This window comes from Aethalodelphis obliquidens, unplaced genomic scaffold (assembly GCF_003676395.1).
Source record: "Aethalodelphis obliquidens isolate GAN/ISIS:26980383/991018 unplaced genomic scaffold, ASM367639v1 scaffold22, whole genome shotgun sequence".
In the NCBI taxonomy this organism is placed as follows: Eukaryota; Metazoa; Chordata; class Mammalia; order Artiodactyla; family Delphinidae; genus Aethalodelphis; species Aethalodelphis obliquidens.
This window is the reverse complement of record NW_020837966.1, coordinates 14185806-14204214: the sequence shown is the minus strand read 5'-3', so window position 1 is coordinate 14204214 and position 18409 is coordinate 14185806. Positions and strand designations below refer to the sequence as shown.

Genomic DNA, 18409 nt, shown 5'->3' with positions numbered 1-18409 from the left:
TGGTGTCAGAACGATGTAAGAATTGAAACTATTTATAATGTAAAAATGTTGTTTAAAGCAGATACATCACTTCTTATTTTTCTCATTTTGAAAAGAAGCGATGTTTCATTTAGCAGTAACTCTTCTCTCATTCTATGAGAGAATCTGTACAAAAGCAATATTTCAACTAAAATCAGTTCTGAAGGATATTTTTATGAAAATGCATAATGCAGAAGACCCCAATTAAATTTCCAACAAAGCACTGCCATCTTGAGTAAACAGTCATCTCACTAGGGGCATACTTTTTGCAAGAAATGCAGCCTAGAAATTAATTACTAGTGTGACATATGTCAAAACAAATTTTTAGGGCTTCCCTGGTGGCGCAGTGGTTGAGAGTCCGCCTGCCGATGCAGGGGACACAGGTTTGTGCCCCGGTCCGGGAGGATCCCACATACCGCGGAGCGGCTGGGCCCGTGAGCCATGGCCGCTGAGCCTGTGCGACCAGAGGCTGTGCTCCACAACGGGAAAGGCCGCAACAGTGAGAGGCCCGCGTACCACCAAAAAAAAAAAAAAAATTTTTTGAAAAGAATAGAATGCAGTTGTAACCATGTGTTTTATCTATTTGTATGCATAACCAGTATTCTCTGGCATGTAAATACATTCATTTATTCAGCATCTCTCAGAAAAACAAAAAAAAGTTTATCGTCCTCTCTTTTTGCACCTCACCGAGGTGAAACCTGAGTAAATAACATGTGTTTAGTGAGTGGGAAAATAAGTACAGAATGAAGATACAGTGCAGGTGTTATTTTGAAAGGCAGAAGTCATCTTCACACAAATAACTAATTTTGAAACATTCAGTCTGCCTTCAGAAGTTTTTCCAAGATATACATCAACTACACCACACTACACTAAAGGTTATTACTTTGTGGAAATCAAAGCTTTGAATAACATGTAACAGTGCTGGTGTTTCATAAAGAAGACTGTAATCTACACTAACAACAAACAAGCAAACAAACAAAATAAACAGAAAGACTACCTGGGAGTAAAATTCAGACTTCAAAGATTTCAATATTCTGCTAATTATGACAATATGTATTTAAATTAAACACATTTTTATAAATGAGAATGTTTTAGCATCCAAGGGAGATCCAAACAGAAAACAAGGATTCAGAGCAGAGGTATGCAGAGTGTCTTCTGTATTTTAATAGATTATGTCCTAATCCTTTTCACAATGTACACCTATATCAAATCATCACACTGTACACTATGAATGCCTCACAATTCTATTTGTCAATTATATGTCAAAAAGCTAAAAAACAAAAAACCCTAGGATTTAAACTCACTAAAAAAAAAAAAAACAACTCATGTCCCAAACCAAACAAAGACTTCTCTTATATCCCATATCCCAGTTATCTATAAATCAACTTTTAAACTTCAAAACAGCCTCCTCTATATGAGCCAAAAATTAAAACATGCTTCCTGCAGTAATATACGTACTAAAATCACTTTGCTTTTTCAACCAAAAAAAGAAGACATTGACCACATATTGAACCGCAGAATTTCGGAACTGGAAAGCTTGCTCTGGGGGCACGCTGCATTGCAAGTCACGGGCAGGGTCAGCTCTCCAGTGCAGACTGAACTTCCCAATTCATCATATTTTGCTATCAGGAAGACAAGAGCTAACTGCATGATTTTTCACATAAAAATAGACCTTTGGGACACTTGTCTCCCAGGGTGCTTCTTTCCTTACCAATTTTTCACTCATTCTGTATATTACAGTAATTAACTTGATATCTTACCCTTAGTAGTTATTTCTTCATATCTTAGCTATCACAGCCATGTAGCCGCCTATGATAAGACTGAAGCTCTAGGACGGGCCTTCTGACCACTGGGGCTGCTCTTTCAGCTGACCCATTCTACCCAGTCATCAGATGTAAGAGCCAAGATAAGACTAAACAGTGTTGTAAAAAGTGATCATAATTTTCCTTTGTAATTTTTTAAACCAGTCTCTCCAAATAAATTTACTAAACAAAGCATATCATTCTTTTGTAGTTCAATATTGGAAATTAAGTTACTTACCTCTCTTAAAACAGTGCTTTTGTAGCCTCGATATAATCCTTGGATGCCCTGAAACAAACAAAAAGCCAAGACCTCAGAAAGTTAGAATAGCAGAGACTTCTAAATGACATTCTGCATGAAGCAGATTTACCTTTTCTAAAGTTTGAGTTTTGAAATATTCACAATGACTACAGTTCTATAAGAGGTTAAAGCTTTTAAACTGGCTTAAAGTATATAAAGCTCAGATCAGCTCCCTTTAAAATGGGAACATCTCTAATAATAAAGCTGACTACATATTAAACTTTACTTATTTTCAACATTTCTTCTCTTGAAAAAAAAATACTTGAGAAGCTTTAAATAAACATATTTTCAAAACCAAATGCACACAGAATGCCAATTATCCTTTCACAAAAGAATAGAACTATATTTTGTAGTTTCAACTATAAGACGTCACAATGCATGAATAATCTCTCAATAGTGAGAGATACCTCTAGACAAGCCTTGACTTACCTGTTTAACTATCCACACGATTCAACAGGGACCCTTTACTGAACTGATCTCAATCATACAATTAAACGCTCAGTGTCTGCTCACCTAGGTGACAGAGGGATTAAGAATAAAACTTTTCTAGGGCTTCCCTGGTGGCGCAGTGGTTGAGAGTCTGCCTGCCAATGCAGCGGACACGGGTTCGTGCCCCGGTCCGGGAAGATCCCACATGCCGCGGAGCGGCTGGGCCCATGAGCCATGGCCGCTGAGCCTGTGCGTCCGGAGCCTGTGCTCCACAATGGGAGAGGCCACAACAGTGAGAGGCCCACTTCAAATAAAAAAAAAAAAAAAAGAATAAAACTTTTCTAAAACCTAGACTCACTGAAATTTTCATGTGACTGATTCCATTTTAAAGAAAAAAAAGGGCTTCTGTACAAACTATAAAGAAGAGCAGCTCACTGGTCCCTAGCCACATGGCCAGCACACATGAAATTTGATCCACAGGTTAACATGAACCAGTACAAGAGGAATTACATTTTTATATAAACATTACGACATCAGTCACTAATATCAGTCCATTACCACAGGTCTCTTCCATGGGTCCTCAAATTCTATACTGATGTTTTAATATAATATCTTTATTCACTTTACATATTCACTATTTATTCCATATCTGATTCCAAAAAGAATGATAAGACTACTGCAATGTAGGACACACACTTAGTAGTGTGGTTGTTTAGAAATTTGAAAAAGAAATAAAAATGAAACTAAAAATTTTGAAAACAATGGAAAGGCAAAGATAATCTTAGCATAAAAAGTTTCTATAATTGGACAATAAATTTAGCTTTAAGGTCTCTTCTAAGGCTCCTAGGATGAGGGCCACAGTATTCCTATTAGCTGCCACACAATATTCTCAATAAGAGAGCTTAAAAACATATTCTCACCTCTTGACATAAGATGTTAGAGAAAATGTGAAATGTTCCTGAAGAAGCAGATACCTGTGCCCTCTGCTTAACTACTTCAGAAGGAACTCGAATCAGGCAAGCAACCTAAAATATACAAATTTAATTATATCCTTAAAAAGAAGTAACTGCTATGAAAAAGGAAACAGCTTCATAAACAAAAATTACAGTTAAACAAAAGCATAATGTACAGGCTCAGTTCAAGATGCGAAAAGTTGGGGTTTTTTTTCGGTTTTGTTTTGTTTTTTTAACCTGAAACACTTAGAGCATTACTGGACGTGCATTGTGTTACCAACACAGAACCTCTCCTCCCTGGTCCCACGTAGATCCTCCTACCTCCTGCCTCACTGCTCCAAACAAATCTGTCTGTAAGCTACTCGATGGGAAGAAGCACATGCACTCATTCTGAACTCCCAATACCTACGAGGACATCTAGCGGTCACATGACAACCATTTCAAACATGTTTGCTCAATGAATGAATCAAAAGGGCCTTAGCTTTACTGGAGTAACACACATCAGGAGAGGCAAGACTGAAAAGCGGCTGGTTACCCCAAACCCTCCAACCCACCCCACCCCCAGCCTCGGCCAGCTCCCAACCGCAGCACCCCCCGACCTCCCCACCACCCAACAGCTGAGGAGTAACTCCAGGCACTCCTGGGCCCTGCTCCAGCATTTGAGTTGACGTAGGTCCCGACTAGTCAACAAACAATTGTAACATCACCCTTGGTGACATGCCAGGGTCAGTTACACGCCACTCAACCTCACACTTCCAGGACTCCGCCTTCAGTAGCCCACTTACCTTCAGAAATATTAAGAATTGGTCAAACCGGAAAGAACTGGTCTGCCCACTGAAGGACAGAAGGCAGGGGAAAGGGCAGCAGGCAACAGGGAGGGAGACATATAAACTCATATTTTAAACTGTTTTAATGGAAGTCCTGTATTGAAGCCTCTGTACACTAAGCAGCCTGTCAAGGATACAAACTTTTTTTCCAATGTGGAATTCACACACCTGACTCTGGTGTTCAGTATTTTGTACATGGTTAAGGAGATTAATTTTAAAACTTTCACAATATATATTTCATATACAAATATATGTATTTGAGGCACCGTAAGAAATGTGGACAATCTTCAGTGACACACGCAGCAAAATGGAAACAACAGGAAATTTAACAAAACCGTCCCACCAAACAGGATGTTTGCCCTTTTCAAGAGTCTCCTAATTCCTAATTTGAGATGACTACCCAATTTGGATATTATATAAGGCTTTGTCTTTCTAATGTTAAGTAGCTCTAAGGTACAAATCAGCAAACTTTTAACGTAAAAGATCAAATAGTAAATATTTTAGACTTTGCCAGCCAGATGGTCTCTGTCACAACGGTGCAACCATGCTGTGGGAACACAAAAGCTGCCATAGATAATAATGTGTAAGTGAATGGTGTGACTGTGTTCCAATAAAACCTTATTTATAAAGACAGGTGATGGTCTGCCAACCCCTGCTCTAGGTATAAACACTGGCAAATCCTTCTTTGGTATTAGCCTTGGTAAGAGCAGAGCAGGCACAGAACAGATGTAGGCCTCAGCAACCCCAGGAAACAAGGGATAGGGATGGCAGGTAATGTGATTCTAGGTGTCATGGAGTCAGCTAACAAGGGTGTATCACCTCTGAAAAGTAGCTCAAAAGGAATAGTACTTTATGTGGACGCACTCCAACTGATATGGTTAGGATAACACACCAGTTGGAGTGCATTAATGACCTGAAGTTATTTTTCTCCCCAAACTGACAAGACTCACAAAACAATATAATCTACTTTCTTTTTCTTCGTTCATCAAACATTTGAATGCCTTTTGTCTGCAAAGATATCTACAATTTGGGCCAATGTATCTTTCCACCCACAGTCTCCCTTCAAATTTACCTGATTCAGTTCAACAAAAACGTGTAGAGCCAGACACTGCACAAGACACTGCCTGGCAAAGAAAACTAAGATGGTGCCCTGACGTCAAAGAACTCACAGCCACGTATAAACAGTTTCAATAATATTGATACATGGCAAGAGATAGAGTAAAATTAAAGAGGCAAAGACAAGTATCATAGCAAACGGAGAGGAGGGGTATTTAGTCCAACCTCCAGACTGAGGGAAAACTGCCAGAGATTATGCCTTCACAGAACCTTCCAAAGGAGCAAGAATTAGCTGGCAAGAAAGGTAAAAAGGGCATGATGGGGAGTGGAAACAGAAAAGCACACAATACGAAAGCAGGGTGTTCAGGGGTAACAGAACCATCCCATATCAAGTTAGCATTCTACAGTGTGTACCCACCCAAGCCATTCCATATCACCAAAACCTCAAGTTTAAGGTCAAGAGTAATGGGGAGTAAGACTGAACAGACGGCCAAGAAGGCCCTGTATGCCATGCAAGGAGCCTGGACTTCATTGCATAGACAATGGGACCAACTGCAACAGTTTAGGCAGAGGATCTGTAGCAACATGGGCGGAGTTGGAGGGCATTATGCTGAGCGAAATAAGTCAGAGAAAGCCAAATACTGTATGGTATCACTTAGATGTGGAATCTACCAAATACAACAAACTAGTGAGTGCAACGAAAAAGAAGCTGACTCACAGATACAGATAATAAGCTAGTGGTTACCAGTGGGGAGAGGAAACGGGGGAGGGGCAATATAGAGGTAGGGGATTAAGAGTTACAAACTATTATGTATAAAATAAGCTACAAAGATATATTGTACAAACACAGGGATAGTTTGTGTTGTGTACAACACAGCCAATAGTTTACAATAACTATAAATGCAATATAACCTTTAAAAGTTGTAAACTACTATATTGTACACCTGTAACATATAAGTACATCAACTATACTTCAATAAAAAAATAAAATAAAATACACACAAAGTTTGGGCAGAGGAATGATAACCTGTGCTTTAGGGACATCACTCTGGCTGCAGTAGGTAGAAGAACAGTTGCAGGATAGTAGAGAAAGATAAGAAGCAAAGAGGAAAGACAAAAAGAAGGCAAGACACAAGCTCTGAGACTACTACAACAGTTCTATAGAAGATACCAGGAAATGAATATGGCTCAGAGAAGAAGGTTCAAATTTGAGGGAAGAGTCAGGAGTAAAATGAAAGGACCTGGTGACTGATAAGAGGTCAGGAGTAGGGAGAGAGTAAGATGCTCCTACAATACAGTGGTGCCATTAAATGAGACCGGGGGCCAGAGGAGGAAAACAAGTTTAGAGCAAAAAGGATAAATTCACTCTGGGAAATGCTGAGCAGGAGAAATCTGTGGCACATGTAAGGGGCTGTGTCTATCCAAGAAATTAATATCTGACTATAAAGGTAGAAAATAACAAGGCTAGAGATACAGACATAGAAGTCATCAGCACATAGGTGATGGCTGGAACCAAGAGAGTAGATTACCTAAATAAAGAGCAGGGCTTCCCTGGTGGCGCAGTGGTTGAGAGTCCGCCTGCCGATGCAGGGGACACGGGTTCGTGCCCCGGTCTGGGAAGATCCCACATGCCGCAGAGCGGCTGGGCCCATGAGCCATGGCCGCGGAGCCTGCGTGTCCGGAGCCTGTGCTCTGCAGCGGGAGAGGCCCCAACAGTGAGAGGCCCGTCTACCGCAAAAAAAAAATAAAAATAAAGAGCAAAAAGGGAAGGTCAAAAGGCCAAGAATGGAAGTCCAAGGAACACCCACTCTTACAGAGCAGACAAAAAGAGAAGAACTGATCAGACATATGAGAAGGAGGAAATCGCTATGGTGAACACTGGTCTTCTGTGGCTGCCCAGTTTTCAACTCTCATATGTGAGAGGCTTCCCAGCTCAAGAAAACAAAGGGTCAGTCACTCTCCTCCCTGGCCTTGTCACCAACTTAGGTCCTGCCACAGGCTTGCTGCCTCATGAGAAGCGTGGCTTGTATATCCTCCAGCGTAACCTTGTCATACAACTGGATTCCAGGCAAGAAAGGGCCTCCTCTTTTTTTTTCAGATGTCCCCTAGTTGGTGTCCATTGGCCACAATTGTGTGACACGGCCACCCCTTGTTAGGAAGGCTGAGAATATGTAGATCTAGCAAAGGGTTCGGTAGACTGCCACCCAAACCAAATCGAGGGAGAAGCGGAAAGTAACTTAACAGTCTCTGCCAACTTTCCAAAAACCAACCTTTTTTCCCACAGGTTAGCCAAGATCAATTTCAACTGAAAGCGACCAAGAATGCCACTCGATATTCAAGGGGACCAGAAGTCTCAGATGGAGATTTGCAGAGCAAGGGGTCAAGAGTATCAACCAGTGCACACATGAGGGTTACTGGACTTCCCAAGAATTGTTTCAATGGAGGGCTGGGCCAGGAGACCCATTACAGTGAATTCATAAGTGATTCAGAGATGGAGGCGGGCAAGTAAAGAACTACACCAGGAAGCTGGTGGAGACGTTAGGAGAGATGGGTTCATGGCTAAAGGAAGTTCTTTGTCTTATCTAGGATGGTAAGTATTTGTACATAGGATGGGGGAAAGTGGTAACAGCAAGGCAGAGATTGACAATTTAGGAAAGAAATGGGATAACACATGAAGACCCTAGAGGCTATGAAAAAGGTAGAGCCAGGAGCCCAAGCACATGCCGACACTGCTAGGATGACCACCTTTGCCCGTGCTGCCCCTCAGCATAGGGTACCATCCTGCATCTAAACTGGGCTTTTCATTCAGGGCTCAACTCCAGGAGGGAATGAGCAGTGGTCTGGGTGAGGGTCTTCAGACCTAGACTGTGGCCCCAGCTTTGTCAGTGATCTCTCAAGCATTGTTGGACCAGAAATCTTCATGGTACCCTTTTAGGCTTTGATTTCTAAAATTCTTAATTTTCTCCAATCATACCTTCTCTTTTTCACTTCAAAAGATTCTCCTTATTCTCCAAATAAACTATTTCCTCACTATTCTCATTCCCCCCAAAAAAACTATTTTAACTGAAAATTTTTTACTTATTAACTTATACCATATAGTTTTTAAAATATATTACTTTCTCTCCTACTAAACATAAATACTGTGAGGGCAAAAAGAAAATATGCATTAATTTTACTAATCAACTGGAGTCAACTGGGACGGCGGAGGGAACAGGAAGCACTCTGGTATATTGTTTTCCAAGCTTTATTTAGGTATGACAACATTTTACCTACTATTTTTTGGTATTATTTCATGTAAAGTAAATAAAACTACCCAAGAGGGGAAATGCAAAAATTACTCATTTCCAAAGAAATACCTTACCAATACTCCAGAATTTTTAAAATACATTTTTTTCCTTTGAACTGAAGAGAGTATCTTTTTATATAGTTATAAAAAGACTAGAAAAAATAGAGTTGGATTACAGGTGATGTTTCTCCTTCTTTTCTGCCCACTTGCATTTTCTAAATTCTCTACAATGAACATGTATGATTACTTCATAAGTTTCTTTAACATAATTTCAAAGGGCAAAAACATTTGTTATGCACCAAAGATTTTAAGTGAGGAACAAAATAAAATCAAAGGACTAACTTAAAATATGCTTCTAGATGCAATCCTACTTATTAGCCTTGACAGAAGCAACATTTAGCTTTAATTTAGTGACAATAACACACACACCCAAAACAGACTAAAGAGCTTAACACTAAGGCCTAAAACTGGGTATAAATTATGTTACTTTCGGTAAGAGTGTAAACGTTTAAATCCATGCTAATAAACCAGAATAGAAAATTAAGTCCACTGAAACTTACATGAAGCTTACAGGGCAGCTCCCAGCATCTAAAACTCATTACAGAAATGAAAATAAATAAATAAGAAAAGAAAGAAAAGGGTACTCTAACACCTTGTATTTTTCAACTCAAGAGGTCAAGAGTGAAATATGACCCCAATATGTCAAGAAAATACGAATTGTCCACTTTTGTGGCTGGGCATAAATATTTATAGAACTTCATGCCTCGTAACCCTCCATGTTCTTACATTATATTTTTATTTCTTAAAAATACAGCAGCAGAAGAGAAATTTTGTAAAGGTTCTCAGATGAAAAACAATCTAACAGAAGAGGTACAAAGCACCCAGCACGGTTTCCTGACTTCCCCGGCATGGCAATTTTGGTGTAAGAGGCCACAAAGTAATGCCTCTATTTCCTTCAGCAACTCCCTTGCCTTCCATTTGGTTTTCTATTAACTCTGATCTTTCTTAGATTTGAATCTGAGCCGCCACGGAGTATTTCACTGCACAGGAACAAAAACATGTTATAGTATCATGGTCCTATGAAAGGAAATAAAGGTAATGTCATCTGTGGGTCTTGGGGTAAAGCCATTCTTCAGAGCATCCTTTCCTCAGACGTCCGGGGTTCAGTATGAAACCATGACCCAGGGAGGGTGACATTTTCATTAAACCCAAAAATGGTGTATATGTTAAAGTTCTAACAAAAGACAACTAAAGCTTTCCATAAAGAAAATACATGTCCCCAGTCTTTTTTAAATCAGCATTAAAATGCAATACTGGCCTCAGTGGAATTTAACAAAAAATCTGAGGAACTTTAAATTGAGAATGATTACAATATTAAAGTTGCTAAGACTTTTCTTTCTTTAACATAAATAAAAACTTTTCTGATATGGTTTTCATTTTTGAAATGGAGAGCAGAATGTCTCCTTTTAGTATTCACTGACCACCAAGATGCAAAACTACAAGTCCTAAGACTAACTGTATGAAAGGAAAAAAAATCACAGTGAACTCTGGCCTCACATTAGGTATTGTAAAATGAGTGAAGGCAGAGAGGAGAGAGAGAGAGAGAAAGATGCTGCTAAACTCCCTGGTTCATTCATTGCCCAAGCCAAGCTCCAGACTTCCACACATCACCTGCCAGCCATTTATAGTCTCATTTCCATCCTCTCACTCTTGAAATGCTCTTCAAAGTGGCTGGACATCACCCACAGTAACTTGTGTTAACACTGTATCTTTTACCCAACTACTTCAACATAGTTCATAAAAAAATACCCAACTTAAGACTTTTCCTTAGGAAACTTAATCAACAGCCTATAAATATTCGTCTCATATTAGAAGCTAATTATCTCAGTATTTAATATATAAATCAATCTGAGATAGAAGTTACCAAAGGTCAGGGAACTATTTGGCCTAGGGAGCAAGGGTAAAACCCAAACCTTTTGATTATCATCTCCAGAATTTTTTTTAATTGAAGTATAGTTGATTTACAGTGTTGTGTTAGTTTTTTGTACAGCAAACTGATTGTTATATATTTTATATATATATATTCTTTTTCAGATTATTTTCCATCATAGTTTATTACAAGACATTGAATATAGTCCCCTGTGCTATACAGTAGGTCTTTGTCGTTTATTTTATGTATAGTAGTCTGTATTTGCTAATCCCAAAATCCTAATTTGTCCCTCCCCCTGTTTCCCCTTTGGTAACCCTAAGTCTGTTTTCTATGTCTGTGAGTCAATTTCTGTTTTGTAAATAAGTTCATCTGTATCATTTTTTAGATTCCCCACATATAAGTAATATCATGATATTTGTCTTTCTTTTACTTACTTTACTTAATATGATAATCTCTAGGTCCATCCATGTTACTACAAATGGCATTATTTCATTTTTTTATGCCTGAGTAATATTCCATTCTGTGTGTGTTTGTGCATATACATATACATATATATGCATATATACTCACAACAACTTCTTTATCTGTTTATCTGTCGATGGACATGGACATTTAGGTTGCTTCCATGTCTTGGCTACTGTAAATAGTGTTGCTATGAACACTGGGATGCATGTATCTTTATCAATTATAGTTTTTTCCAGATATATGCCCAGGAGTGGGATTGCTAGATCATACGGCAACTCTTTTTTTAGTTTTTTAAGGAAACTCCATACTGTTTTCCATAGTGGGTGTACCAATTTACGTTTCTACCAACAGTGTAGTAGGGTTCCCTTTTCTCCACACCCCCTGCAGCATTTATTGCTTGTAGACTTTTTGATGATGGCCACTCTGACCAATGTGAGGTGATACCTCATTATAGTTTTGATTTGCATTTCTCTAATAATTAACAATGCTGAGCATCTTTTCATGCGCCTATTGGCCACCTGGATGTCTTCTTTGGAGAAATGTCTATTTAGGTCTTCTGCCCATTTTTTGATTGGGCTGTTTGTTTTTCTGTTATTGAGCTGTATCAACTATTTGTGTATTCTGGAAATTAAGCTCTTGTCAGTCACACTGTTTGCAAATATTTTCTCTGAGTCCACAGGATGTCTTTTTGTTTTGTTTATGGTTTCCTTTGCTGCAAAAAAGCTTATAAGTTTGATTAGGTCCCATTTGTTTACTTCTGCTTTTATTTCTATTGCCCTGGGAGACTGATCCAGAATTATTTTTCATTAAAAGTACATCATGTTTACATGCGGCTAATGAGTTTAAAGGTTCCAGGTTTAATTATAAGCTAATTCTTCATGTTTAAACCAGCAACTCTATAATTAGTTCAACAGAAACTTAAGTAAGTTGAATAGAGCCAATCAAAGTTTAATCACATTCAAAGTAAAGCTAATTTAGACTCTGCGGAGTAAACTCCAAGTAGCAAGTTAATGAGAGAGAGAATGAAAATTCAGGGCACTCTAAAATTTTTTTAAAAGCACGGTTTACTTACTTGTATTTTATTCCACATTCCCAAAATTCTTTCTAGAAAGCAGGATTCCAAATTAAGAACACCTAACATTATCTTTCTACACCACCATTTAAATTCAAAACCCCTACAAGTGAACAGTTCATCTGTTTGTCAATTCTGCCATCTGCTGGTTACAAATGAAATCACAGCTGTTGATAAAAAAACGCAAAAGGTAATTGTTAAATCCAAATGTACCTTCCTTAGGGTTTAAATTTTATCCACTCATACTGAGTTATAAGTTCACCATGCCTTTATTCCTTATAAATAAGCCTCTTTCCACGTATACAAATAGCCAATAGGCATGGAAAGAAAAAAAAAATTTTGTAAGTATAGGTCTTCTCTTTCCTGACAAAACTAACATTCTTGATAACCCAGACTCTAGACAAAAAGTTAATAGTCTTCTCAACAAAAATAATTTGTATCTTTTAGGCCCTGTGTCTTGAAGTTATTTATAGAATTTTACAGAACCCAGAGGTAAGCTTCAAACGGCTTTTTCACTTTTATAACTTTCTGTAACAGAATGGGGCCATGATTTCACATTTGATGACAAGTCTCATGGATGGATTTATAGACTTCAACTAATATAAAATCTGAAAACGGAGGAGACTGTAATGCTAACTACACTAATTCCCTATTGCTGCTGTAACAAATTACCACATAATTAGTGGCTTAAAACAACAAAAATCTATTCTAATTCTGGAGCTCAGAAGTCCAAAATGGGTCTAAGTGAGCTAAAAATCAAGGGGGCTTCTAGAAGCCCCCTGCATTCCTTGGTTTGCGGCCCCTTCCTCCGTCTTCAAGACAGCAGCTTAACATCCTAAAACCTCTCTAACACTCCCACTTCCCTCTTACAAGGAAACTTGTGATTACACTGGGCTCATCTGGATGATGCAAAAAAAAATCTTCCCATCTCAAAATCCTCAGCTTAATCACATCTGCAAAGTCCCTTTTGCCATGTTAGGTAACATGGCCACAGGTTTCAGGGACTAGGACATCTTAAGGGGGCCGCTGTTTTGCCCACCAATGTAACCAAAGGCAAGTTTTAGAATCCTCACCTTGTCTTAGTTTAAGAAACCCAGAGTGATCTGAGTTCTTAGCATTATCCAAGTAATATACCTTCCATCTCCAGTTGTGCATCAGTTCTGCCATTTTTAAAAGATGACATAAAAAGTAGAAAATGAAGGTCTAATATTTATCTTAACTATTCACTCTGCAATGGTGTTTTATCGCCCACAGCAGCTGGGAAACCTTGTGTACAGCACTAAACTTCTTTGAATTTCAATTTCTTCATTTTCTGAACTGACAGCCTTCCCAAAACTATAAAATTCTAAAAGTGTACTCCGAACAGCAATTTGTGTGACATGGGACCAGAACCAACACTTAATGAACACTTTATGTATCAGATGCTAGGCTTGAGCACTTTAGAAGTGCTGTATCACTTAAGCTTTACAAGAACTGTGAGTGAGGTAGCATTAACCCGACTTTTCAAGATAAGGAAAACAACAGCTTGGTAAGCTTGCATAAAGGACCTATAGACACAGAGCAAATACACAGACAAGTCACCATTCTGACCCTCACCTGCGTAACTTGACAGCTCATGATCCATAAGCTGCCTCCTTTCAGAGGTCCTCAAAATATTCTCTACCTATTTAATACATGTATCCAACTTCTTTATATGCGCCTCAAGGACAGGGGTCAAAATTTCTTATTGTTTCTTAGCACCAATCACAGCACTAGATATATAATAGGCACTCATATATCTACAAGTATTCAATTACAAACCAAAGCAAATTTGTGACAGCAGCATTTAATTCATTATGCTACCAAGAACCCTACTCTTAACAATATGTTAAAAAATAAAGTTTTGTCACTGACAAAGTGCAGACTCCCACAGAAGCGGTTAATCTTAACTTCATCTTGGAGAGAAGTATTCGGTTTTTCCATTAACACTGTAGTGGTGGTACTGACCAAGTAACATTCTTGTGGTTTAAGTAGGATTCTCCAGCTTCATCATCCTACATGAAAATCATACTCATTGTTTCTATAAAGCTAAACTTCATTTGTGTAGCATAAACTGACACTGCTCTTAAAGAAAAAGCCAACACGGAGCTCCCCTTCCCTCCCATGCACTAACTACACAAGACGATCAATGAAACGCACTGGCCGAGCTCGTGAGTCAACACCACCTGAAGGAATGCTGCACACCACATCAGAGAGAACAAGTCCACACGACAGAAAACAGTCTGAAATGCGGCGGAGAAAGAAGCCATCGGGAAAGAGGAGGGACGGTGGGTAAGCTGCTCCCTGACAAGTGCCTCTGCGAAAAGTCTCTCAGCACATCCATGAGAGTACTTTAAGGAATGACCACCAGCAGGATCATCACTGCACAGGGGTCCTGCCAGGCCCTGCCCTCTTCCTCCCCTTACCACTGTCAGCTCGGGCTCAGAGGGCCGGGACAGCTGGAGAGCTGGGGTGTGCTTCTGAGCTGAGCTCGGGAGACTGACAGCAAGCTCAAGCATGCACACACCACAGACACACAACGAGAGGACACAGGTACCCACGAGGAAAAAGGCACTGAAGGAACGCTGCCAGAAGGGCTTTTCAAGGAAGAACCTCCGCCTTGATTCTCGTCAACTCACCTTCTCCCTCTGCATCCCCTGCCCTGCCTCAGCGGAGGCTCTAGTCATCTCTCTCCTCGGGATTTCTGCAACAGTGTCCTCCCCTCCATTCACACACCACGCCCAACTCCACACAGCTGCCAAAGGATGTTCTTAAAACACCAACCAGTGGTGCTCTCCTGCTCAGCCCTTCAGAGGATAACAGGCAAAACCTCCTCACCAGAGCAGGCAGGGCCCTCCGGGACGACCGGGTCACATCTGTGCTCCACATGAAACTGGAAGGCGTCGAACAAGGGCTTTGCCTAAGTTCAATAGCCCTCCTTGGACTCGCCCGCCTAACAATCATCGTCCAAAACGCAGCTCAAGGACTAGCTATTCTCTGAGGCCTTTCCTGAATCAACATCCATCCACCCATCTAATCCACTTCCCTTCAGGCTCTTGTACTTACTTTTCTTAAAATACCTGTAACCCTTTAGTGTACTTCCATACTTACATGTCCATCTGCACGTCTAGACTGCAACTCTCTAAAGGCAGTATCTTGTCATTTTATCCTCAGTGCCGAGAACACACTAGGCCGTCTTAAGATCTAAATCCACACTGGCAGGTAAGGACAACAAAAGTGGTGGAGGAAACTAAGAGGAGCTGAACAAAAGCAGCTGATATAAAAGGAATCAAAGAGGTCCAAGTGGGGAAAGGACACAAAAAGGAAAGGCAACGGAAAGGAAGTTATTTTTTGCAATTCTGTAGAAAATTCTTTGTGTAATTCTTATGATTTAGCATTCCTAAGAAGGAATTACAAAGTCTGTCTGCCTTATGTACTTAATGTTCTGAAGTGAAAAAAAGCTCCCAGGCACAATGGAAAATGAACAGATAGGAGAACAGGGCAAAAGGCCCCCTTGGGAGAGGCACGTGCTTAGATGCATCAGAAAGCAAAGTGCCTGTGTGAGTGTGGCTGGGTATCTAACAGTTCGCTTGCAGCTTCTAATGGTACAGCGAATTTCCTAGCACTGTCTCTACCCTCCTGCCTCCATGCATCTTGACACACACAGGCATTTTCATCTGCAGCATTCCTGAGAGCTTCCTTCTGACTTGACAGTGACACTGCACTTCAGGGATACCCATCTTATTTTCCACTCAACTTATCTTCCATGACTCAATTATACAACTGCACAAGAGTCTGACACGCTGCTAACACAAGTGCAAATCAGAGTTCCTCTCTGTTAATTTATGGATGTTTCAAAACATATCATGATCATTTCAAAAGATGAAAAACATTTCAAAAGTTGTTAACCTTTCTTCTATTGTTTTGCTCAGTGGTTCTTAGAAAAGGCCAGTAGAGATCATGAAAAACACTATGCATACACTTTAAACCATGATATTAACAGCATAGTTAAAAAGAACTTAAATCCCTGCTAGGGAAAACACAATGATAAGCAGCACATGCCCCATGCCGTGCAGCTGGTAACACTCCTGACAACGATGCATCTAGTCCTCCAAGCAGCCGATTCAGCGGGGAAGCTGAATCAAAACGACGTGCTTACCCCATATTCTGATGTTCAACGAGCCCCTCAAATGACTGCAGTACACTGCCATCCTCTAAACTAACCAGTTTATTAAACTAGGATTTTTTAGTAGGCCTAAAAGTATGTAATTCTGAGGAAAACACAAGGAATCACACTTTTGATCAGTGTGCTCCACACCTACTAAAATATTCTTATGCACATGACTGCCAAGTCAACTCAACAGAAATATTTACCACTGGGGTATAAATCAAAATTTTTGATAATCCTTTGAGTAGTGCTTATATATCACTGAACACCAGAAACATCTAGGAATCTTGTTTAAAATGCAGGGCCCACAGCGCCACCTCCAAAAATCTTTATTTGTAACCTGCTGCCCAGGCAAATGATTCTAAAGTAGGTGCTCCCTGGGCCACGCGGTTGTGTGAAGTACTGTTACAGAGGCTGTCAGAAAAGCACTTACGAAACATGGTATCACTGAGTTCCTAGCTTTCTCAATCCCAAGTTAGAACAGGACTGGAAAGAAAAATCTACCAGCATCTATGTGTGTAAGGACATCCACAGACATCACCCATGAGCACATTAAATTCACAGGGGCCATTTTAGCAGCAAAGAAATTTTAATAATTCTTCTATTTCTGAAAACAATATTAACTAAGTCCGTAAGTAGTATAAGACCCAGAAAAAGTCAAATCCTAAAGTTGAAAAAAAAAAAAAATCACTACCACTGCAATGTTATAGCATCTGTTATACTAAAGTAAACCCACCCCAACCCTTCTGATCTAATTACAGATTCTACTTCTCACAGGGCTTTTTCTGTGTCTGATGAAAACGGAGCTGTAAAATAATTGAGGCAGGGATTTAGAGATTTGGTACAGCAAACCTAATAAAAATGGCACAAACGGGACTCTTCTCAGTGTTGTTACATATTAAATCTTATTTGATCGATCTTACTGTATTCCAAATCACAAACATAAGGTAGAAGCTTGTAATTATAGTTTTATTGATTTCTCATTAACTTTTAATCAAGCTGCTGCTACAGGGAATGGTTATCACAGCAGTGTTCTTTTGTTTCTAAGTTTCACACACTTACCATCACTACAACAAAGTAACTGTGGACACATTCAATGCCAGCAAAAATATAGTATTGTTTCTAAGGAATGTGTCTGCAACATAACCATCTTATATCAGCGCAGATGTGTTACAGAACAATGACAGCACTAAGCTATATCTGATTTTCTCTTGGTCTCTTTATACCTTTCTGATCACTGATAGAAATAAATGTTCTTTGTTTTATATTCCTTATTTGTTCCTCCTAAATTCATCTGTTTCTTTCTCTTACTTACAGCGACCACACTTGGCTGAGTCTGCAACCAATTTATGCTCTATGAAACTGAAAGCAAATTACTAAAACAGAAAGGCAGTAGGTACGTGTCTGAAGCATTTATTAAGAACAATGATACTGAATGGTTGCAGGAAGTTTTTTAAGAAAGTTTAAAGATTACAGGAGCACCAGAACCACATTTCACAACCTTCATAAATCTAACAAAATTCTTGGCATACTAAACTGTAACTGAATTAAAATCAAATAAAGTCAACAGCAAGAGATGTTTCACAGGTGAAATCCTCAATCTATGTACCTGCTGCTGATCAGTTCTCCTCTGAAGGCTCTCCAGGCATCACAGAAACTATAAAAAGGCATGACATGAGGCCTTACTGCCTAAGGGACCATGGAAATCACAAGAGAGACAATAAAGATAAAAATTTCCTAGAATTATTTATTTCCAGTCTTACAGATACCTATTTCCTAACTCTAAAGTCTACCTACGCCACTTTCTATGCCCAACAGTTCACACAGAATATTACATTTAAAAGGCTCCAATTTTTTAAAAAATACCAGTTACAGATATTAACATATTGGAATACAGTGTTTTCTACAAATGGAAAGCTGCATCACTAATATGACGGATCTAACAGCTACCCTTTGCCCTATTTAACTATACCACTTTATATATTCCTCCTAAGTCTAAGAGACAGAAATTTTATAAATTGAAGAAAGTCTATCCTCCAACATGGCAAACCAGCTTTCAAGCAAGATGGCCCTGTGGGAAATGAAAA

General features: G+C 39.4%; 1 protein-coding gene across 6 annotated transcripts in view; it reads right to left on the bottom strand.

Moving 5' to 3' along the window:
* Positions 1-18409, bottom strand: part of SLC25A26 (solute carrier family 25 member 26) — a 142708-nt gene that overhangs the window by 100945 nt on the left and 23354 nt on the right. For 5 of the 6 annotated variants that reach the window (XR_003435874.1, XM_027121343.1, XM_027121339.1 and 2 more), the window contains 2 exons: positions 3468-3572; positions 2059-2106 (listed from right to left, as the gene is read on the bottom strand). Coding sequence is in view for 5 of the 6 variants with exons in the window: in XM_027121343.1 (XP_026977144.1) it covers positions 2059-2106; positions 3468-3572 (153 nt within the window). In the remaining variant the exon portion in view is untranslated. The remainder of the gene's footprint in view (positions 1-2058; positions 2107-3467; positions 3573-18409) is intronic. The other variant, XM_027121341.1, reaches the window with a different exon arrangement.